Genomic DNA, 23,432 nt, shown 5'->3' with positions numbered 1-23,432 from the left:
CTTACAGAGGGGCCTTAACGTGATATCACATTTACAGAAGAATATTCTATGTATTTAATCTTTTAAGAAGGAAACAGCCCAAGAAATGTGTTTGACAGGTGGTTTTGAGTTATCATTCACTTCTGTTAGGCTGTAAAGGGAAGTGTGTGGATTCTTTAACAACCCATTAAGCTTGATGACTCATTTCCAGGACAAAGAGGCTTTATCTTGTCACCCGACGTTGTCAAAACTGTCATCTGAGGTCAAGAGCGGTAAATTGTTTGCATAAAGGAAGTGATCACTGACACGAGCGTTCGTGTGAGTGTAGGAGGGGGATTTTGTCCTGTTCTTAAGCAATCTCACCACTCGTACTGTTTCATATCTCATACTCTGAATCAACCTGTTTGAGGAACCCCCTGATTCAAAATACGTATGTGCTGGTTTCATTATGACGTGTGTGAAGCCGTCTGACCACTGCACCTCTGCAGGTGTGTGCTATGTATGGATGGAGCACCACCATGTGGACAAACAGGGAATAAAGTGTTTGTTTTTTGTTTATTTTAACTTCTATACACTCCTTTTAAATGCAGCTGATACGAGACAACAATAAAGAAACACACACACACAGGCCTGAAAAATTATCTGGACGTAATCATAAAATTTTATTTGCAAAAAACCAACAAATCAAAATAAAAGTACAATACATTCTTAAAACCTTTTCTCTACAAAACAATTTCACAGAAATTACCTTGGAATGTATATTCCTATTTTTCAATTTTATGTTTCTTATATATATAGTCTTATATTTAATGTGTTTCTTTTGTTTTTCTTTAAATAGTCCCATGTCAGCGTTTTAAATGACGTACAGTATAGACCTTTTGTCCTGTAGAGGCAAAGAAAGGGGTCTTGGAGGGCATTTTGACAATCATATAGTCAATAACAGATCATTAACTCTCCGCCACACACATGGATGTCCAGCCTCGAGCCCTCCAGCCACTCCCCATCAGTGTAAGTACCATGTTGCATAAACAGAGGCATTAGGAGCCCGACCTCCAGACAAACTAATGAGTGGAGGTTTGGTCCTGCTGGACTGCAGCTGCCAGTGAGTCTCCATCACACCTCCTGATGCCACTCAGTAGTCATTAGTACCACCGCCTCTGTTTGTCTCAACGATGGGGCGACTGGCTCGCAAAGACCGCTCCTTCCTGCTTCTAAGGTAATACAACAAACACACTGACACGTCTGTAATCCGTTTGAAGAGAACCGTATTTCCTTCTTTACAGTGTATCTGAATTTACAGTGACATTACAGCCTGCTGATAAATAACGGTGTATTTCTGTCTGTCCCTGCCCTCTTCTGTCATTAGTTTAAAAACTGCCTGCAGCCAAACCCTGATAAAAGGCACACATTTGTGAAACAGCCCATGCCTTGCCACATTGTGTCCAACACATGAACTGCTCTCCCCTTCTGCTGGAGCTTTGTACAAGCTTAAAAAAGAAGAGCGTCGATGTTTTCAGTAGCTAAGCATTTCCCTGTCTCGGTGGTGTTTCAACACGAGAGATAGAGCTTTAATCCCTCAAATCCAATATTTTGAAACGAAGCTGAGAAAATGCTTTAAAAAAAAACAAAAACAACAACCTGTGTGACAACATGAAATGAAACGCAGAAAAAAGCTGCTGTTGTCCTCTGCTGCTTCCCTCCTTGTTAAGAGTTTTATGTTCCAGTTGACAATGAGGTTAGAGATCCGGAGGGAGCGGAGGATACCATCAGTCGAGTTAAAAAGGTGTAAACCGTTGACAAATTCAGTGTTTTACAGAAACAGAAACATAGCACCCCGAATATGATAAGAGCATCCACGCTCAGTCAGGACGAATGAAAAAAAGCCACTTTAAATAACTGACAGCACAAGTGCTTCAGTTCAACCCCCGGTTAATGAGATAAAATTTATCAAGTCAGAACCGATACATAGCATTAATATGGGCAGAGGATGTAAAACTGATATTACAAAACAGCAGTAGTGTTATATATATAATGTTTCAATGGATACAAGTTAGCAGGAGATCGATGAGATGACGGAGAAAAGAGAAAAAGATGGAGAGAGAGAGGGACAGAAAGATGATGCATCTGTTTGAAAAATGGTTGATTTCTGATTGAAAAACCTTTTTTTTTTGTTTTGTTTCACAACATCAGGAGAACGTCAGCACCTCGGCCGTACTGGTTAATGATATCCAACAGGTAGTAGTTGATGTATTTAGTAAATCTCTCTCCACTCGAGCTAACGCCACCCCGTCTGGATCCATCTGACCGACATGTTGACACACATTCTATTAGAGGCTCCCGCGTGGGGAGAGTGTTAGCAAAAAAGATCTTAGGTTGTCTTCACGTCTCCTTGTTAGAAAAAAAGGTGCTTCCTGTCACCACAAGTGCACACGAGCGGGCAACACACCCGCGTACACTTATATATACACACACCCACGCACTCAGACACACACACACGCACTCACGCACACACACATCACAAAATCAGCTGCTTTCCAGTCCGTCTGAAAACATTGCACCAAAAAAAAAAAAAAAAAAGGGACAGAGAGAAGGAGAACAAAAATAACTCTCTTCTCTCTGTACAGTAGTTCAGTCAGTGAGGCAAAGTGCTGACTCAGGTCTATTCGCCACCGAAACGCCTCGCTTGCAAAAGTTCAGACTCCGTTTCCTCATACAAACAAGCATACAAGAGGGGGCCGATGGCGAAACAGAGGCTTCCCTGAACGGAGCCAGTTTAAGAAAAAAAAAAAAAGAAAAAGAAAAGGCAGAGTTCAGGCAGTGAGCGAGCTCCTACAGGTCTCTCTCACACACAGTGGATCTGCAGGCAGGTTCAGAGTCCTCCGACCAGCAGGAGGGGGCGCTATCCCTTTGGAGTTTTCTTGTTCTGAGCGTTCCACATGCCTCGTTTGGAGTGGTAGTAGTGAAAGAAGTTCCTCAAACGTAGTCTTTCCACCTCCAAACCATTCTGCAGTACCCTGGGACGAGCGAGAGGGAGAAACCCTGGGTTAAAACGGGGTCTTTTCATGATAGTAAGTAACAAGGACAGCATCGTCAACATCAACATCTTCATTCAGAATGGCAAAGACAAGTTTCTGTGGCTGTCTTCCATAGTTTGATCAAACTTTCTTCTTTTTATTAAAAGTTAAGCCAACTTATATCTCGGTGGTAGACATGCACATATTTTTGATTTCTGAGATTTCTGCCTCCACTCCAATACAGTTCGAGAGCATTGAGAGGCATTAAAAATATATCAAATAGTACATTAAATAGTCATTTCACAATAGTCACAGTCGGCGAGTACCAGAAATTTGATTTTATCCACCCTTATTATTTTGGGGGGTGAAGTTAGAAATCTGAGAGGTGGTAAAAAGCTCAGAAGGTAATTAAAAAAAGTTTATTTTTTGTAAACTAAGCCTTTAACTCACTGCTACAATACTCAAATTCACCTCATAATTAAAACAAGTTTTGAGAGCAGCAGCTGTTATTAAAAGAGGAGAAGAGAACCGGATATCGGTCTGGGTCGAGAGTGTAGCGCCACTCGTTTAAGTAGCAGAGCGCACATAGGGAAAAAAAATGACTTCATAACTTTGGACTAGCATGCACTGCAGGGGTTGGCTTGTTGCTGGGTTACCTGTCCAGCAGCTCCCAGTCCTCTCCACCCCACCGGTCTTTGAATTCCTCCGTGTTCATGCCTCCGATCTTATCAAAATCAGACTTATAGATTCCAAACAGGCCGAAGCCGTTTACCTCCCAGTAACCTGCGGAAAGAAACAAAAAAAGGGAGCGTTTGAAGGAGCTTTTGCACTACATTGCATCAACGGTGGGTATAAAAAGGAAAATGTGATGCTTATACAGCACGAGCATGTGCTCCTGATGCAAGTGTGTTTATTATGCATGTAAACTGAAAACCTGTATTAGCAACTCAAAGTAGCCGTGTGTAACTGGGGAATGAATGTGACTGGAGAAACTGCGAACTATGTTAATATGAGTGTGATTATGCCTGCACGAGCACAGATGTGTGTCTGCGTGAGTGTGCGTGTGTGTTACCATCAGGCTCGTGTGGCGAACTGCCGCAGCCGAGTCTCATGACGATGGGAGCGAAAGCGAGGCGTCCCTCCACGCAGTGCTTCCTGATGCTCTCCAGGATGTTGAGCGGGAAGTGGATGTGCAGATCACACAGGAACACGATGCTGTGACTGTCCTGCAGGAGGAAACACACGCGTGTACACTTTCATTATGTGTTTAAAAAAAAAAAATATCTCTTAATCTTTCCTGCGTCTGAGTGAAGAGTGTGTGAATGTCCTGTTTTAGGATTCTGCGCACGAGCTGGAGCAAATTTTGTGCGTACGCCAGCCGATGTTCACACTCGCCTAATGTGGGCTTTTAAGGATTAAAGAGAGGGGAGAAGACTGGGCTCAGCATCAGAGGCTCGTCTTCACTCCCGGAGCCTGCAGGTCATTCAGACATGAATGACAGCCCTGTCATCCCACCATGACAGCGCTGACAGTCAACTGACGGATCAACGTCTGTCCAAAATTTCCAGCCGCTCCACGCCCCCTGTGGGTGGTGTTCGTGTGTGTGTGTGTGTGATAAAGAGAGAGTGGCATAAGGGCGCACACACACACACACAGACACACAAATAACCTGTGAGAGGGAACGGATGTGACAGCTACGGCGTACACATGACAGAAGAAATGCGGCTAACTGTCTAAGCGATTCCCCTTCGCCCACAGCTGGGCTCTGCGGGAGAGGACGACGGGCAGCAGGAGGAGGCGTGGTGATAAGGGCGAGATCCACAGGCCGTGACAGACCGGCCAAGCAGTGATGTATTCATTATGCATGAGTGTTCTTTCTGTCTGTCCATCAGCCAGTAAAAGGTCGCCTGGCCAGTGTGAGCGGCTGACCTTCAATGAGCTGGCTCTTTCCCTGCCAGCTCACATATTGTTGTCGTGTCTCTCTGTGTGTTTGTTGCTCTGACCTCAATAGTGTCCACTCCGATCTGCAGTCCTGCTGAGCGCTCAAAGTTCCCCTCTCTCCTGAGATACTCGTATCTGTTGGCAAAAATATACATATATATATAAATATAGTATAAATAGCATAAATGAAGTCATTTTGCATTCATGACTGTGTCTCACACACACACACACACCTTGGCACGCTGCTCTCTCTAAGCGCCTGCTCCACGTCCATGTCTTCACTCTCGAAGTCGACAATGATGATGCTGAAGTTGTCGTCCTTTGTCTGCCGATGAAGATTCTCCATGTCAGAGATGAACTGCTGCACCCAGCGAGCCTGGTTCTTCACTGATGGACGGTTAGGAACAAAGGGAAGAGTAGACAGCAAGTTAGGAGAACAAAAAAAAAAAAAAAAAATCAAAGAGATTCTTCTTCTGAATTTTTTCTTTTCATGTCACATGGACTAGCATTGCATCATCAAGCGCCAGTCTCTGATGCTTTCACGTACAGTTTGTGAACGTGTGAAGCTGCTGTGAAACTAGAAACAACCGTATTAATCACCAAGGCTTCCACACTGGAGATTTAAGGCACTTATGATACATCAATTTTCAATGTCAGTATGGTAAATACCTTAATGATGTTGAGGACAGCTACTACTGATGGAACGCTAGCTTGATTGTCATACAGCAGAGCAACATCGGTAAACACGAGCGCTGTCTCTAACTAAATCTCAGCCGACAACAATTAGCCTAATGTCAAATGTTGCTCTGTTGATTCGATCCAGATAAGCGCAGTCTGGCAGCTGTATTGGATCATTGATCCACTTGGACAGCGGAAAACTGAAAGGGTATGACTGCTGACCGATCAGCCGTAAAGCTGCTGTCAGCATTATTTTCATATTAAAATAAGTGTTTAATAGCTCTATAGTCCAACAGCAATCACTGTGCATCATAGAGTTTTTGGTCAGTAACCCACGTCTCACCTCCTGCCGCTCATGCAGTAAAAGAGAAAGGACATTTATACGATCAGGACAGAGAACTCCATAAAGAGGCGGTCCTGTCTGCTGGTGAGCAGGCAGAGAGCAGGACGATCCAGTTTACAGGCAATGGCCTACGAGGCAAAGCTACCAACGCAGCACTCCGGCTGACGGCTTATGCTACCAGACATGCCAAGCAAAAAGAAAAAACGCTTGAAGAAAAGAAAGAGGCAAAGAGAGCTGTCTCGAAAGAGTAAAAAGGTTTGTTTTGCAAAGTACCTGTATGCAAGTTCTGTCTATGTGCTGAGTTTTCTCTGGATGAGTAGAAAATAAAAGCTGAATAATCTGAGTTTAAAGCAACACTATGTAGTAATTGGTATTTTGTGTGATTCGGCGCCCCCCACAGTTTCTGAGTGCAACATCACTGTCGTAAATTCCTTTTGAAACGTTAAGAAAATTCCCCTTTTTCACTGACCTGGCACCACAAAGTGCACCATGACGTCTTTCCTCCACTGCAGCATGACCGGCTGGCAGAGCAGAGGCTTAGCGTACGCGGTGCTCCAGGGGGTCGCTCCAGGTCGGACGGGCGACCTGGTGGGGGGAGGGTGCGGAGGCGTGGCGAGGCTGGACGTGGCAGCGGACGGGGCCGAAGCCGGCGCCGAGGCCGGCGCAGAGTCAGTGTTCTCCAGACTCTCATCTCCTTGCCTGCCGCGGTGGAGCAGCAGGTAAATGTACTCGGACAGACGCACCACGCTGCGGCCTCTCTCCATCAGCTCCAGCTCCACCAGGTAACGGTTCCCTCTCGCCGAGTCGCGTCGCTTCTCAACGTTGATGATTCGCAGCAGGGTGTAGATCCTGGGGCACAGCAGCGGAAAAAAACAGCTTAAGAAAACTCAGACAGGTTTGTCCATGACATACAATGTGACAGAAAAGGGACAGGATCTAAATACAAAACTAAATTGTTCTGTCATTCTCACAACTGGATTCATTATCCGTTAGTTTGTTGGCAGACCACTTCAAAAATGTGGCTACTCATTACTTTTGGCGCGGTGAAGTCTGCATGCTGTGATGTGAGAGGAAAATGAAAACAGAGGAAAGTTAATGGCCATGCTGCTTTACACAAATAACATCATGGTTTGTGAGCGCTGCTGCAGAAAAATGGTAATCAGCATATAGAGGACTGCTAACATGGAGTCAAAGCACCGGGGCATGACCAATATGTTCCCACTGAAATTACTTCTTGTTTTACATAACGGTTAGTGTGAGAAAACCACATTTGAACTTACAAGGTTGCAAGCAAACATAAGCTCTCTCTGAGCCTCACATTAGTCTCACTCCCTTCCTTCCTCTCTATCCTTACCCTCCGTTGCGTTCGTTGAGTTTCTCCATGTACTGCGCCAGCACGTCCACCACCTCGCTCTCTGCCAGCTGGAGGTTGCCGGACACGTTGCAGCGCAGGTCGTTCCAGTCGGAGCGCAGCAGCTCGAAGTCCATCGGATTGACTGAGAAGGTCCTCTGCCAGTTGATGCTCTCCTCCGCCCAGCCCGGCCTGGCCTCCACCTCTTCGTAACTGTAGTCCGACAACTCGCCCTCCTCTGGTTCTGGCTCTGGGTCAGGGTCGGGGTCGGGATTAGAGCGGTTCGTATCCTGGTCGAGGTCTGGCGGGTTGGGGTCTGGGTCTGGCTGCTGTTGGGACTCTGTGATCTCTGAAGTCCTGAGGTAAGAGGTGACCCGTGTTTGACCCTGGAGCGTGTGTTCTGTGGAGTTGGACCTCGGTGGGGTAACTGGAGGCAGAGGGGGGTCTTGACGACGGGACCGTGGGGTTAACGTGTCTCCTTTGCTGAGCAGGTCAGCGGGAGTAGTCTTTAAATCCTGGTGCTCTCCTTTCCTTTTGCTTTTCTCTGGTGGTCTTACTGCCCTGTTGGCAGACTTGTGCACACTTTCATTCTGTATGTTGACGCTCCCGTTGTGAGGATACGTCTTACCTTCTTTTGTAGGCGGGTTGGGCCAGAGTTGAGGGGCACTGACAAGACTTTTACCTCCTCTCATGCCTCCCCCAGCATGTCCTTTAGCACCCAGGTTGACCAGCCTCGTGGTCTTCCCTGTTTGGTACAGAAAGACCCCGGGGAACACCTCTCTAGGGTGCCGAGACGCCCTCTCCTCCCTCCTCTCCCGTCGCTGCTCCCTCTCCCTCTCCCTGTCCCTCTCCCGCTCCTTGGCAGGTCGAGGCCTGGTGATGTAGATCTTGTTCTCCTCCCTCTTCTCCTTCTTGTTGCCAGCAGGCTTGTTGTTGAGGTTGTTGCTATGGGCGGAGTTGCTGAGGATCTGCTTGGCTCGGCTGGCAAGGGCAGAGAGAGAGGACTTTTGCGGGAAGAGGAGTGAAGACTTGCTCAGTTTAGGCGGAGTCTCTGCTCCCTTCTCTCCTCCTCCTCCTTCTGCACCACCACCACCACCACCTGTTCCCACTGCTTTCCTGCCAGGGCCCAACTCTGGAGGGCCGGTGTGGATCCAAGACAAGGAGCGACCCCGGACCACGCTGTCCATGTCAGGCTGAAGCACCCTGGGTTGTTGCTCTTCAAGTCTCTCCCCGGTGTCCTGCCTTATGTTTCCTCTGGTGTGATCTCTCCCCCATTCTCTGCCCACATCCCTGACAATCTGTCCATCTCTGGGAGGAAAGTGTCTCCTTTCTCTGCGCCGTATGATGCTGTCAACTGCTCCCTCCTCCTCCTCTTCATCTGGGTCCTCCTCCTCCTCTTCCCCTTCCCTGCCAGCTGGTGTGGGCCCAGGCTTTGAGTGCTGGTGGGAGGGGTTGGAGGTGTGGCTGGTCTGGCTGGGATGGGAGGGCTTCTTGGGCGGCTGCGTGCCGACGATCTCTGCCTCGTCCTCCGTATCCACCACCTCCTCTTCCTCCAGGAAATCTGGAGACACGAAGGAGACACAAGGTTGGAAGAACAAGCTCACATGTGTGTAATATGTGTGTGTGTTTGTTCGTTAATAGTTACCATCTGGGTTGGGGAAGAAGAACGGTCTGTCATCTTCCTCCTCATCCATCTTCATATATTTGTAGAAACCGAACCTGGCAGGCACACACACACAAACACACACACACACACACACACACACACACACACACACGACCGCATGCATTAGCAGAAGGCTGAAGTTTCAATGTGCCTCGCAGAATAATAAACTTAATCTCTTGGTGAGAGGTCGCATGAATCACTGCCATTAAATTCAGACTTGAAAAGTTATTCTGCATAATCAGTGTACTCGTTCATAACACACAAGACAGAGACAAATGTCCCCTGAGCTCCCCAAAGAGATAAAAGCAATATTGCCCCTTACTTCTCCAAGTAGATCGGGGACTCTCTGTAGAAACACTTGTTCTCCCGCTCCATGTGGGTGAGCCGTGTGAAGTCGTTGGGGTAAACGAAGGAGAGGTACACCTGAAGACAAGTTACAGGTCAATCAAAGATGCAACAGACGAAGAGGTTCATCTTCATTCTGCAGGATTCTGTCAAAAGACCCACTTCAACAACACGATGCTGGTTTTCTGCTGTGGTACAACAGTCACAGTGTGCATATTGTTTTCATAATATTTTTCTTTTTCAAATGCCGTCTTCAATTTTCTATTTATGCTTCTTGACCTGCAGTTCCTCCTTTCATCTTTCTTTCTATTTTCTTGTACTATTATTGTTATGCACCAATATACCGAGGCAAAGTCCGTGAATGTAAAAACAACCAACTTGAGGGAACGAAGCTCGATAATGATTCTCACTTCCAGCTTATCGCTTGTGTATGCAGCTGCAGTAACACATGCCGTCCTAAAGGGGGGAGCAGCGCTCAACACTCACTGCTTCATGCTTCCTTTGTGTATTTTAAGGGAGGGATGAGGTGCTAATGTTCAAATCAGCATTGACTCAGCTTCTCTGTTATTATGTTTTCGGTCTGGTTGACTTGAATATCAAGCTGACTCTGTACAGGGCTCTGTTTTAGCAGTTTTAACACTTTCTATTCGGTCATGTGTACAATGTGTTTAAATACGTTGAAATGCATTCATAAGGCTTTATACAACTCTATAAATCTTGATAATCACCACAAACTAAAGAAAATGACAGCTTGAGTTTACCCCAAACTAGCAGTTAGGTTGTGTAGATATCAGAGACACCAACAGAGCAACACAGTGCATGAAATAAGCACAGCAGATACGTCAGACAGATCGGACCAACACGTTTAACTAGATGTCTTTACATGAAGGACAACAGAAGAACAAGTCTGATGATTTCACATACTGTATCTCAACAATTCAAATCAATCGTCAGTTTCCTACTTCCTCCATGCCCACGTGACAACAGTGTTTAAAAGAAGAGGTTATACACCACATTATAACTACTACAACTTTAGCCAGTTATCAGGACACATAGAGAACTGCTCAAATATATTAAAGCAGACTATAAACTTGGAAAACTCCAGTGCACTATCTTTTAAACTATTCAAATCCCTTATTTGTCATGCCATGGTTCTGTTAGCCCTTTAAAGTAAAACTCAAATTAAATGCTTGATCGTTTTAAAGAGTTTTCTTGTGATTTTTAAGTCTATTTGTATCCTTATCTAATGAGCCCCTCTAATAAGCTGAATTTGCTGCTTTTTTGATTTATAAATCTAACATTTCTGGAAAAATATCACATAACTTTTGTGAGCTTTAAGTAAAGTGACAGCACTGTATAAGGCTATTAGCAGCTGTATGATACCATAACACAATAACAATGAGGACTATGATCAGTAACTGTAAGACGAAAATAAATCACAATGATTATCAAAGCCCTGACGATTCCTTTATTCTTCAAAACACACAACCGAACAGTTTAATCAAATCAGACAAAGCATTATAAGCCTGTAAAGTGCAGTATACTGTCTGATCAGTGTGCTTATAATGCATTATAGATATGACCTTCATAGAAAGTGTTACTAAACTCACTCTCACACACTCTGAGTGGAAGGTTTTTTGTGATCCAGAGGGAAAGGTGATGTTAAAGGTGACTTACAAACTGCAGGCCCTGGTATCTGGCGATGGGAAAATCTTTGACTACGTAGGTTGGAGAGTAGAGGCACGCCGGAAGAACGTTTTCCAGTCGGGAGGGGTCGATCATAGGAGCTGAGGGAGCGAGGAGACAGAGAAAATGAAGGTAAATATATGAGGTCAGCTAAAAAAAAACAAATACGGATTTCAGCTTTAAATAAACATGGGGAGTCTGAAAGCTGGGAGATGATCGGGCCAAAGGGAAACCCAGGAAAATATGGAACCCAGACAGCCAGAAGAAACAGCACGTCTGCATGCAGCTAAAGTGACAACCTGAGTCAGACAGTCAATCAGTCAGTCAGAGAAAATGACGGGCCAGGATAGCAGAGATGAGGACAGAAAAAGGGGACAGCATGAAATGATGAGTGGCAGATTTACTGCTGTAGAAGGTGTCCCTGGGGTCCGGCTTCAGCATATCCGCTCCGTGCTGCACGTTGCCGCCTCCCTCCAGACCCTGGGGCGGAGACTCCTCTGGGAGACGGATGTGACTGGCCAAGGTCTGGGGTATGTGATCCACGCCGTTCATCTTCAGATTGGACTCGTCTGGGAAAAGAAATACAGGCATGGTAAGAGAGTAAGGCAGAGAAGATGAAATAGATGGATCATTATTAGATTCCCTGGTTTGATTATCTTAATAACAGCTGTTGGAACATTATGCACAATATTTGTGTCGCGGTCCTCATACATCTTTATGAAAAGGTGAAGAATGAGGAGGAGAAAAAGACAAAAAGAGAGGCAGAGGGGAAGGAAACAAAGGAGGAGGAGGAAGAGGAGGAGAGCAGAGGTAAAAGCTGAAGGTAAGAGGATGAGAAGGAAAGTCGGAGGAAAACAAAAACAGAGCAGAGCCGAGTCATAATTATACCAATCGATAGCAGGGAGGGAGGAGAGAGCATGTGTGATTAATGGCATGTCAGGAGCCAAGGCCTGATGGGAGAAATGCTTTATAATTAACAGGGTGGTCAGCATCATTTTTATACCCCAGAGGGGTGGAGCGCTCAGATTTGGTGTGTGTGTGTGTGTGTGTGTGTGTGTGTGTGTGTTTATTTGTGTGTTTGTTTGTGTGCAAAGACTACGCAGAGAGAGACTCCCTTACTTTTGAAGAACAAGACAACTGTTGATCACAAACATGCTTTCCACGACACACAAGACTAACTGCTAGAGGTGATATTAAACCGAAAATCGATCAAAATTTCGAAAATCAAACGCAGGATCGAAACAGAGTCCGGCAAGAAATTTAAATAGATAATCAAATAGTTTTGTGATATTAAAATCAAAAGTCAGTTTGAATTGTAGATTTGGGGAATGGTGACACAACAACCAAGAAACAATTCAACTCTCCTCCTCTTTCTTTTCATTAATTTCTAGCATGTTGCAGCGATGTCGTTAGATTATAATAAAAATATTGCGTTGTTTCTGTATGCAACAGATACTGACACCTCACCCATGTGGTTGATTGAATTTGCTGCTCTCTGTAGTAAATGTCAGAGCGCGTGTGTGATGGTGTAAAATTCATTAACAGCTGCCATCTGGGCTGCCCTCTGATGTGGATTTTCACTGATTGTGATCACACCAATGAAGAGCTGAACTTGGCTTGAAACCATGAGAAAACACATTGGAGTCGTAGTGAACGCCCAGCAAATTAAAACGCTTTGCAATGCATTATGGGGAATTATCACATCATACATTATCATCTTATTAAAGAAACACATATATTTCTGCTTTTTAGTCGACAGGATTTTTTGACCTTGAAGATCAACATCCCACAGAAACAAATTCACTCTTCCAGTTTGGCAGTTATTCCTGGTTTTCCAGGGACTGAACGTGAGCTGGAGAAGTTACTTCTCTCGTCTTAAAATATGCAAACATGTCCCAGTATTTGAACCCTCTGACCCTGGATCCTGCTGTGACACCCATCTCCACGCCTCTGGCTACAAATCTGAGAGAGCATGACATGCAGGGAGGAGTAGGGCATGCATGGGTGGAGGAAGACAGATGAGGAGATGCTAACGCTTCAATCCAGAACGTGACCTCATATACGGCACAAGGGCCTCCTTCTTCCTTGACGTAGCCGTTCGTAAACAAGAAAGGCATGCGTCGCACAGAAAAACCTGCAGCAGCTCTGCCCCAAAATGACAGCACATCACTTTCTGTGCAGCTGGCAGTTTCCCTTGTTAACGATACCGTGACACGCTGCTATTCTTGGAGCTAACAGAGGTTAGACATCTACTCAGGAGCTAGTGCTCTTATCTCTGCTACAAATGGCTCCTATAGAGAAAAAATAGAGCAACTATTAGATGTTGTATCGTCTCTTGTCCTCACATAGATATAGACATGCCGTGCTCTCAAAGCCACAATCTGCAGCTGCTAAAAGAAAACAATAAAATAAGGGGAAATGTCGATTGGGTGTTTGTTTGCGGGACAAGCGAGAAGCACATCCTGGTTCAAATAAGGCTGATTCTGTGACATTAAACTACTGATCGATACAAGACCAGACTAATGAAGGTGGTTTTTATAGCATCGTTCCCTTCCTCTCTATTTGGCAAGCTCCTAGGTGAGCAGAAAGACTAGAAACTTAAATCTTAAATGTCATCCTGAAATGTATTATGTTTTCAATACAAGATGACAGAAAAAGCTTTGTATTATCACACTGGAGCAGCTCTTACCTGTGTACAGGGAGATGTAGGCCGAGTCTATCACCTCGTACTTCAGACCAGGGAGGAACGGACGCCACTGTGAATGAAAAGAGAGGGTGTGAGAGCGAGAGGAGAAGACTAAATGCCAACATGTGGGAAGTATGAGGTGAGCAGAAATCGTCCATCACTGTTTGCGGATTCAACTGTGACACTCTCTGCGTTATCGATCCGAGCAGCATCACGGGATCGATCGGATGCTGGGGTTTTTGTATAAACACACTTAACCAGGGGAAGAGACAAGGAAACAGGGGAGAATGTGTGGCGTATGGACAGACGGCAAGACATGTGAGGAAGGAAGAGGGGAAATCAGCACATGAGAGGGAAAAAAAATAGACTGAGAGCAGAGCAAGAAAAGAGCTGTGGGATCTGTAACGGGGAGGTGTAAACAGGAAGATCTACTAATGACCTGAAAACAGACACAAGGATGGAGAGGGATAGAAAGAGAGCGAGAGAGAGAGAAGCTACAATTATTTTAAATAGATTTCACAATTACCACGTCACTTCTGGTTACCACAGATATAATCACAGGAGACAGGTCATTTTCCAACCCTCAGGGTGGAGAATACAAATATAAACACCCTCCTCGGGCTCATGCAAATGTGCATGCACAACACACACGCTCACATTTTACTGTTTTAGATTCTGTTTGCAATCTGCATTTTGTCATCCGCTGATCGTGACACCGATTGCTGATACGCAAAAATCCCACTCCTGCAATTGTTTTATTTCGTATCTGTATCGTGTGCTACGCCTTCACACCCACGCCGACGCGTTAACACAGCAGCACACACACACCCAAACAAGTGCACGTACAAAAAGAACAACAAACAAGGACACGGCGCGACATCATGCTGAGCGGCAGCGGGGGAGCAGCCCAGCAGGCCGCACGAGGCTTCAGCGCTGTGTCATTACTGCGCAGTGATTGTCCTCAAGGTCAAGTCAGCGGGCTGTCACAGCCCGACCAAAGGACGGACATAAAAGTGGAGGCCACATATGAGCTGTAACTTCACAAGTTTAGTCCGTCTCCTGTTCATCGTCTGGCCTCATAGATCCTCTGACTAATTCCTCCAAAGGAGAGAATGAATAAGTGTGTATTGAAATAGGTGTCACCTTATATGTACACACAGTATTTGTTGTGTGTGTGTGTGAATGCGGGTGTGTGCCCTGTGTTTATGGGTGCGTCCGCTGTGAAATAGTGTTGACAGGAAGCAGCAGGGAGAAGCAGAGGCCTGCTCGCTGGCCCCACAAGTTCAACAGAGAGGAAAGAAAATCAATATCCGAGGGGGAAATAATAAAAAGTACCAATCGCAGAGCAAAATGGCAACGGGCAGCCAGCAGTGTTGTTTCATCACGTTTCATCATGCCCGGACCACCCGGTGACATATGAGGTTTTCACGTTGTTTTCATTCAGCTGGCCAAAAAGTGGGTGTTGCTCCCGAGTCACAGCGTTCGCTTTGATGCCAGCTGGAGCGACACACATGCAGTATTTCCACTCTGCACACGCAGGTAGTCTGCCTCTGGTTCCATCATGCACAGGTTATTTTTTCCTATCCCTCAATGATTAGGGCTTTATTGCTTCCGAGAGAGCTCACTGCTAGCTGCTGTTGCTGTGTTTGTTCCCCTTCAATTCAATTGGCTGCTCCAAAAGCCTCAGGCACTATGGATATGAAGCTGTTTTGCTCGTGTGACACATATGAGGTGGAGACGTAATGAAACCAACTGACCTTTTCCCAGTTTACGTTAAAAATCAATTCAGATTTGAGCTCCAATAAGATTAACAGTAAGTAAACACTTCCATTTAGTGCTGCCACAGTCCTGAGTTTTCTGGGGAATACATAATTGTCTGTCAGCATCCTATAATCTTTTCTTATTGGACTATGTGGCTCTGTTTCACCACTCAAGGCTTTCCAATACATGATCTCCTAATAAATGATGAATGGATCCCGCAAGGGACAGAGAGGAGGAAAGATACTTCCTTGAATCCGGCAGCTTCAGCTGGACAAAGGCTGTCCAGCTGTTGTCCATTTCCACTTGTTGAGAAAGGTTTACTGAGTGCTTTCTATCTGTTTCCTCTCTCTTTCACTGTGTGTTCCTCACACGCACCTGGCTTTGAGCCACAATTGGTAGAGTGGTAAACAGAGAGAAGTCAGTGGCAGAGTGGAGAGCAGAACAAGACAGATGTTAACAAGCCTGACAACAGGTGTCTGAGGGATAAAGGCAGGAAGAGGTTGGGATTACACTGTTGTTTTTCTTTTTGTTTTTTTTATTTCACTTTTATTCATACAGGCTTGGCTGGATGAGCTTGTACAGCCGTCTAGAACAGCAGCCTCTTTACAGTCACAGTGATTTATTTTAGGACGAGGCCAGCTGGATAATGTCTGATAGCAATCAAGGTCACTTTGGGATGAATCAAGATTGAAAGCCATGACAGGTGATTCAATATAGTTTTTTATTGCAGAGTGATTCAGTGAAAAGACCAAAATAGACAGTACATTCACCAGACTTTGGCTATTCAGCCTCCATTGTGGTCCAAAAACACGAGCCACACTGTTGCACCTTCATACCATGAGGAAGGCCACTGCAGTTTATTTTAAGTCATGCTGATGTTTATTAATCCGCAACTGAAAATAGTCCTCAACAAATATATCATTAATTTTTAAATTACCTAAAAACTTTGTGACCAAACTTGAAAACTTCATCTCCAGCTGCACTGAATGAGGTTGAGAAACAAAGACAGGCCAGATTGGAATTGTACACTAAATGTATGATTGATTGATTTATTGATTGATTGATGATCCAAGTTGTCCATGTTGAGCCGTGACATAAAGGATCTTAAGTATTGGGCTGAGGTTAGTCTAGGGATAGCAGAGTGTTCAATATAATCTCAGGAAGGCTTATTTGTTTGGTATTTTTGTGTCCTTTGTTAACTATTCAGAGTGATGATTTATTTACCGGGAGCTGATGGAGAAAACGAAAAAAAAAAAAGACAAGGACACACGAGAGAAGAGAGCGAGAGAAAACTCTTCCAAATCCCCCAAAACGCTTCGGGGCTTCGAGTTGAGAGTCTTGCAGAGTTTGCCAGAGTTCTCCCACCTTTGTATCGTCGCCACCTTGGTTAGAAAAATCAAACAAAAATGTTTCTTTAAACTGCAGCTGCTTCGATGCACTTTCATCAAGCGTATGCAGGTTATGCACTGCACTGATGTTATTATTGGGGCAAACAGATGTGTGTTTGTAATTAAAGCTAGTTTAGCTTAAGAGATAAATAGGTGCACGGACTCCAGCCACTTTTGTGTCAGAACCTGCAGTATATATATTGTTGCAACACACTTGTGATATATATCCGTGAGTGCAGCAGTGCAGAGTTCACATTGAGTCCACTTATTATCGAGACAACTACTTCACAGCCAAGGTACAAAACAATCACAGGATACAAATAGAGTTGGAAGTTGTTACCGAGGTGAGGAAAATGGACACAGTTCTCACTATTGCCAGGACAATTAATAATAAACTTTCCTTCGCCCACCATTCGCTCTGTGATCGCTCATTTTGGGTTTGAATGGAAGGTAGAACAAGTGCTGCTGTTGACTGGTTGCCAGACAACTGTTGGGCCATAGAAACCGTGACTTCACCGATAATGACGTGTTGTTACAAGCCAAGAATTATGTCTTGTAGTTGAAGTGCAAAAAATGCAAAGTGACAGCTAACAAGCTAATGAGAGCTCACATTTATAACCTTTAACTGTCGGTGTCTTTGTCTCATGCTGTAGGTGGCAACAATCGCTGTGAGCAGCAACCACTGCGGCTAATGGTTACACTCATTGTACCTCAGAACGGTTTAAAAAAGGAATCCATCTACCTTAATTAATCAATGATTTAATGCACCATGTAGCAAGCACTCTAAGTGACCCAAATCCAATTGGCTGAACGCTTACATACTCGTGGATCCTGCAGCAGGAGCCTCTTCCTTCAGAGAGCCAATCTGCCGGTCCACAGTGTTACAGGTGGGACTGCAGAGCCTATTTCAGCACTAACTGATGGTTATGGTGGGCCGGAGAGGCTGAGAGGACTGGTTAAGAAGACAGTGTGTCCTGGCTTTGTTTTAATTTGTGTTTTTGTGGCTGCAGCTGCTGCAGAGTTTACATCTTCAAGCTGTCTGCCCTGGCGATGTTTCATTCTGCTAATAACTATATTGGAAGAGACGGGTTATTAACTTTTCTGTAGCTTGAAATGGCTTTTTGCATCTGTCATGATGTATACACTTATTTCATTATTGTAATATTATTATGTATTATAGTAAGGCTACGCTGAGGAATGCGATTATATACTTTATAACTGTTAATTAGTCATATGCACAAGCTGCAAAATGACGTCTGAAGGGACAAATTGTTTGTTGGGACATAAGAGCCTGAAGTTTTTCTTTAACTTTTTAAGTGTTAAAATTTTGTCTTCATCATCTGCATTTTATCTGACCCACTTTTTACTTTTATGAAAGCACATTTTAACTTAAGTACTTTTACTTTAACTTGAGTAATATTTCTTTAAAGCAGCAGTACACTATTCTAGCACTCTTTCCATCCCTGGCTATAAAAACGAATGCAGTTCTTTTGTTGCTTTTTAAAGAACAATCAACACAAACAATGTTGTAAAGTAATAACATTTTACTAGAAATGTCTTTGTTAGATGTAGAAGTTTATTCGACTCTGATTTTAAATAAAGATGCATGTGTTTCCTGAAGAAAGGGATAAAATATGGGAGCTGACAGGCGGTGACAGGAAAATGGAATGCAAGAGAAGTTATGACAGCTTTGGTGGGAAGAGAAACAAAATTTTCACGTTGGCAGGAATGGAAAGTGTGTAGCGTGGAGCCGTGGTGCTGCCCACTGACAGGCGGCTGGCAGCAGAGCATCAAGGAGAGACTTCTGACAGGCTCCGACGAGACTCCTCCCCAAACAGAGCACCGAAGACACAAAAGACTGTCGGTGTTTTGATGCCTCGCTGATACTGTTGTAGAGACTTCATACAATGAAAGTTGACAAGGAGGCAGACAGCGAAGACGAGCCCAAAAAAAGCACCTGACCGACAATAAAAAAAAAACAAAACTAACCAAATACAATAGCGAGGAAACAAGGACATAAAGCTGCTGACTGATTATGCTCTTATTTAAATTGACAACCAAACAGAACTAAACTGTTACATGCTAGAGGATAAATGCCAGTCTCCATTCGCTGTCACAGTGACATGAAAACAGTGGCTTGTTTTTCATGTCAGATCATGTCTCGCCTGGGGACCAAGGAACAATATTCAGAGGAAGATGAGGAGGTGGATACGGAGACGGGGTGTTTGATTTTCTGTGTTGAATTATACATTAGCCAAAGCTTCCCAGTCCAGACATTTCAGAAAGACAAATGAGCCCAATATCCATAGCAATTACTGGCGCGTTGTAGCCAGAGCGTCTACAGCGCTGCCCTGTGTGCTCCGAGGCGCAACCGGTTAGTCACACTAACACTCTCACTAGATCCAAATCAAGTCAAACTCGTGACAGAGCGTCTGCGCACACCTCTCAAAAATCCTTTGCGCTTTCATTCTGCGGCCACACGAATAAAAACTTGCGACGAGGACATGCAGGTACTTCGGTCGACGTGATGCTTACTGGAAAGGAGGAGAACACGGAGGATAACAAGCCTGACCTGAATACAAACACAGATAAAACAGAGACAACAAACTTGGTGATTTTGGAGCGAGCATGAGGGAGCAGAGCCGACTGAACATCTGAAAATTGATTTAATACGAACGAGCTGAGGCTGAAAATGGTAGATTAAAACGATTTCGATGATGAAATGGATTCGCAGAATACTTTCAACATGACCTGAATATGCTAACACCAGTGTGCCTGCATGTTTTCACCCTGTAAACTCAGACTGCTTTAAAACTTATTGAATTGAACTATGAATCCAAAAGTTCAATGGGCTTGAAAACCACTCTGGAGATCCCCCATATGGAAAAACTCTGGTTGTAGCCACAAGCTCAAGGCTATTAAAACTCAACCGACTACCGACTTTCAAACATTTCTCATAGATAACAAGCAGCTTTCTCTGCGAGACCCAGCGGTCGAGAGCGGCACCCGGAAAGACGGGATAAAAGATACACGAATGTAAGCATATGACAGTTAACATGACAAGGACACAATGGGATGTGGGTGCGGGGACACTACATAGCTTCCCTTTTTGTAATGTTAAACTGGTATGTCATGTGTGGGCCGGTGCTCTTTGGGAAGTGTCTGATCAAATCTGCATGATGACAAGAAAAAGCGGCGGCATGAAAGGCAGACAGAGAGATACGAACATCGGCTCAGCTAACGGCTTTAAGTCCCCGCGGGCTCCAAATGTGTTCAGCCAGTGGTTTTAGCAACGCGAGTAACATGAATGAGAATAATATTCAGTTATATGATGAGATCTTCGCGATTATGATGAGAGGCGATTTCCCATTGAGGATTCGTGCCCGAGTCTTGCACTGTTAATTATCCTCATCCAGCCGGGAGAGCCGGGGTGATGATACGACCGGCGCTGATGTTGCCCTCTAGAGGTCGAGAAAGAACCAACACATGACATTAAGACACAGTTAGCCTGTTAAAGCATTAACCGTAACCTTTCAAGCAGATTAATGACAGGTTGCCAGACTTTCTGAAACAGTCCCTCCTTGTTTGACATAGTGAATCTAATTTTCTCTAGATGTAGTGCTTTCCCTAAATCCTTCAGCCACATGTCGAATGTCGGGGGCTTTATCAGATCAGGTAGTAGTATTTTTCCAGCTAGCAGTGTGGATAGAGAGGTGACCTGGACTTCGTGCCTGCTCATCGACCCACCTGGTTCAACCAACCCAAACAGTGCAGTTAGAGGGGCAGGGGAGAACTCCTTGTTGGCAAGAAAATCAAATAATTGTAATCTAGTGGGCAATCTGTGGATCACTTTGAATTGTATCAAAGCATGCCTAGCATTTACATAACTACTGTGAATATTTCTAATACAGGTTTCCCACAGCTCGTCTGAGATTCCTATACACAACTCATCCTGCCAGGCCTCCCTGAAAGAAACTGACGATGGGTGTGATAACAATTTTATGTAGACAAATCGTTTGTGAAAAATAATACACCTACAGAGGTTTTAGAAAGGAGCAGAATAAAAGTTTTCCTTAAAAACATTATTGTGACTGTGAATTACTCATTTTTAAATGTTTGTTGAATCCAAAATGATTGCTTTGTTTGTTTGCTAGTTAACGTTAGCAACATTAGCTATTGCTCGAAGTGGCAACTACTTGCAGAGTTGTAATAGAAGGGGGGAGGCCACGTTTAGTGACTGAACGTTCACCTTAATGTGGCAATAAATCTGTGAAAATATGGGGTTGATTGTTCTGTGGGTGATATGCTGCTGCAGCCCTGACTTCTAGTGTCTATAACAGAAAAAAAAATTGCAAGAAAACAGCACCAAACACAAAACTGAGTGTAATTTGGGATCTTAAAACATCATAAAAGTAACTTATAGTGGGAGAAAAGCAAACGTTTGTATAGTAACGATAAAGAAATGACACAAAAATGAGCAGAAGAAGTTCAAAGTGGAAAGAAAAAAGTATCACGGAGGACAGTGAAAAACCCTGAAGTGAAAAAAATAATAAAAACGACTCCATATGTCTGAGAGCTGCTGAACTACATCCAACCCTAAAAGGTGTTGAAGTGGTAAAAAAAAAAAAAACTGAGAGAAATCTGAATTATTTCCAGTAATACGACACACACAATATACTTTAACAGCTGGCTCGAGGTCGAGTAGGACCACTACTGATTTATATCGCGGAGGGACGGCGTGAGGCAGATGTCGAGAGGCCTGTGTGTGTTTGCCTGTGTGTGTCTGGAGTCTGCAGGGTTGGGTGGATGGACGGGGTGTGAGTCAGAGTGTGTATTAATTGGTGGGCAGTTTGAAGCTTGGCCTGGCAGGAGTGATAAAACAGGGTCATTAAAACCCTGCATTTAAATCCCACACCCCTGGCTCTCCATAAACTTGCCATTGCTAATTAAGGCGTGACTTTCTTCTCCTCTTCCCCCTCACTCCCTTCTCCTCTCAATCACGCTGTTTAATAGCCAACTCTTGCCTTTTCGCTCCGTCACGTGGGCCGGCAGGAGACGTTTTCCATTAGGAAAAGGCCGGTGGAAAAGGTCCTGTGTTTCACTGACCAACATCCAGATGACATTTGAGAAAGTTAATGAAACGGCCGCTTACTGAGCCTTCTTTCATCCCGTGCAATCCATTTAAAAGAAAGCAGTCATCACTCTAAAGACAGTTTATTTGGAGTTAATTGAAGAAAAAACACTGAGGTAGAGCGTGGCAATGGAAAGGTTCAGTCAGAGTGCGGGTTTAGTAACTCGCCTACTCATCCCAACGACTCGACAATCTCCTCATTCACCGGCCCGCAGGTTGTTTCCATCCCCTCGGGGAAGGAACGGCGTATTCCTCACCTGTCTCTTCCTGTTTCCAACGCTGTTTATGTTCTGCCCCTCCAGCAGCCGTTCTCTCCGACTCCTTCAGACGATGATAAAGGAGGGGGGCCAACACGGAAAAAAAAACCAAAAGGTTCCCTTTCTTATTTTCTTGCCAAAAGGTAACTTTCCGACCGCGCTTGTGTGCTATCTGATATTTACTTTAAGAACTAAGCGCCGGTAAACAAATGTATTCCCAGAAGAACAGCGCACCTTTGACCATGCAATCACAGCCTGGCACTGAACACAAGAAGAAGGAGCTGTGGATCCAAGCTATCTGCTCTTTAACAAATGAGTGCCTGGGTTTCTGCAGATTTATGTGAGCCCAGGGCTTATGCTGTTGTGGGCTGGTCACGGTAAATCTGCTATTTTTGTCAAGGTGTGAAATGTATTCCGCTGTTAAATCACACACAGGGGCCTTTCCTAAGACAGCGTGGTGCACACACACATTCCCGCACACAACCTTGATTTGCTGCGTGACTTTTATACGCTTCATTAAATTGTTTCTACTAGTACGAACCTATTTTGATGGCCTCGTGAGTAGTTGGTGGAAGGGAGAAGGAGGGGGGAGGAAAAAGAAGACGGAGAGAGGAGATGGATTTCCACATGACCTTGATTCCCTGGCAGACTTAATCACATGAAGAGTTTTTCTCTGGATGACTCGGAAAGTCTGCGAGGAAGTCGATGATTTGAATGAGAAGCACCAGGAGGTAGAGAGAACAGATACACTTCGTATTAAAGCCTGCACAGCTTTCAGATATCCTCCTCTGCACTCCTGCCTCGTTTTGTTCTTTATTTTGTCTCCTTCTCTTTGGCAGCTGCGTCCTCAGATCTGATTAAGAGACCGAGATCAATAGTTTGAAGGAAGTAAATCTGAATTTCAGTGTCAGTGTTTTTTAATAGTTTCCCCCATTTTCTTCCAATTTAGAGTTACCGATTCTCCACGTTATGGTCAACACTACCTCCCGTTGTCTGGAGAGTCATCCACAGACACACAGTATCCTTTAGCGTCTCTATTAGACCACCACATTTTTAAAATCCATTGTAAACTCATCCACTGGAATATGAGATGATCAGACTTCATCTCTCTCTGTGCATCTTCATCCGATGCAGAGAGCGACAAGGAGGAGTGGAGGTCAGGTTTGAGTGGTGGGACACACAAGGGACGTTCATCCAGGAGACTGA

At 44.6% G+C, this 23,432-nt stretch overlaps 1 protein-coding gene across 1 annotated transcript in view; it reads right to left on the bottom strand.

Moving 5' to 3' along the window:
• Positions 1 to 765: 765 nt before the first annotated feature.
• b4galnt4a (beta-1,4-N-acetyl-galactosaminyl transferase 4a) overlaps positions 766 to 23,432 on the bottom strand; it is a 136,936-nt gene continuing 114,269 nt past the window's right edge. The window contains exons 9-20 of the mRNA XM_084363169.1: positions 13,693 to 13,759; positions 11,408 to 11,572; positions 10,995 to 11,104; positions 9,295 to 9,395; positions 8,952 to 9,025; positions 7,310 to 8,867; positions 6,425 to 6,804; positions 5,168 to 5,321; positions 4,997 to 5,069; positions 4,066 to 4,219; positions 3,650 to 3,776; positions 766 to 2,993 (exon numbers count right to left, since the gene is read on the bottom strand). Of these exons, the coding sequence (XP_084219295.1) occupies positions 2,879 to 2,993; positions 3,650 to 3,776; positions 4,066 to 4,219; positions 4,997 to 5,069; positions 5,168 to 5,321; positions 6,425 to 6,804; positions 7,310 to 8,867; positions 8,952 to 9,025; positions 9,295 to 9,395; positions 10,995 to 11,104; positions 11,408 to 11,572; positions 13,693 to 13,759 (3,078 nt within the window). The 3' untranslated portion in view covers positions 766 to 2,878. The remainder of the gene's footprint in view (positions 2,994 to 3,649; positions 3,777 to 4,065; positions 4,220 to 4,996; positions 5,070 to 5,167; positions 5,322 to 6,424; positions 6,805 to 7,309; positions 8,868 to 8,951; positions 9,026 to 9,294; positions 9,396 to 10,994; positions 11,105 to 11,407; positions 11,573 to 13,692; positions 13,760 to 23,432) is intronic.

Source organism: Pagrus pagrus (assembly GCF_965226575.1).
Source record: "Pagrus pagrus genome assembly, chromosome: 10".
Taxonomy (NCBI): domain Eukaryota; kingdom Metazoa; phylum Chordata; class Actinopteri; order Spariformes; family Sparidae; genus Pagrus; species Pagrus pagrus.
Note: the sequence above shows the minus strand (reverse complement) of the source record. Positions and strands in the feature narration are given on the sequence as shown.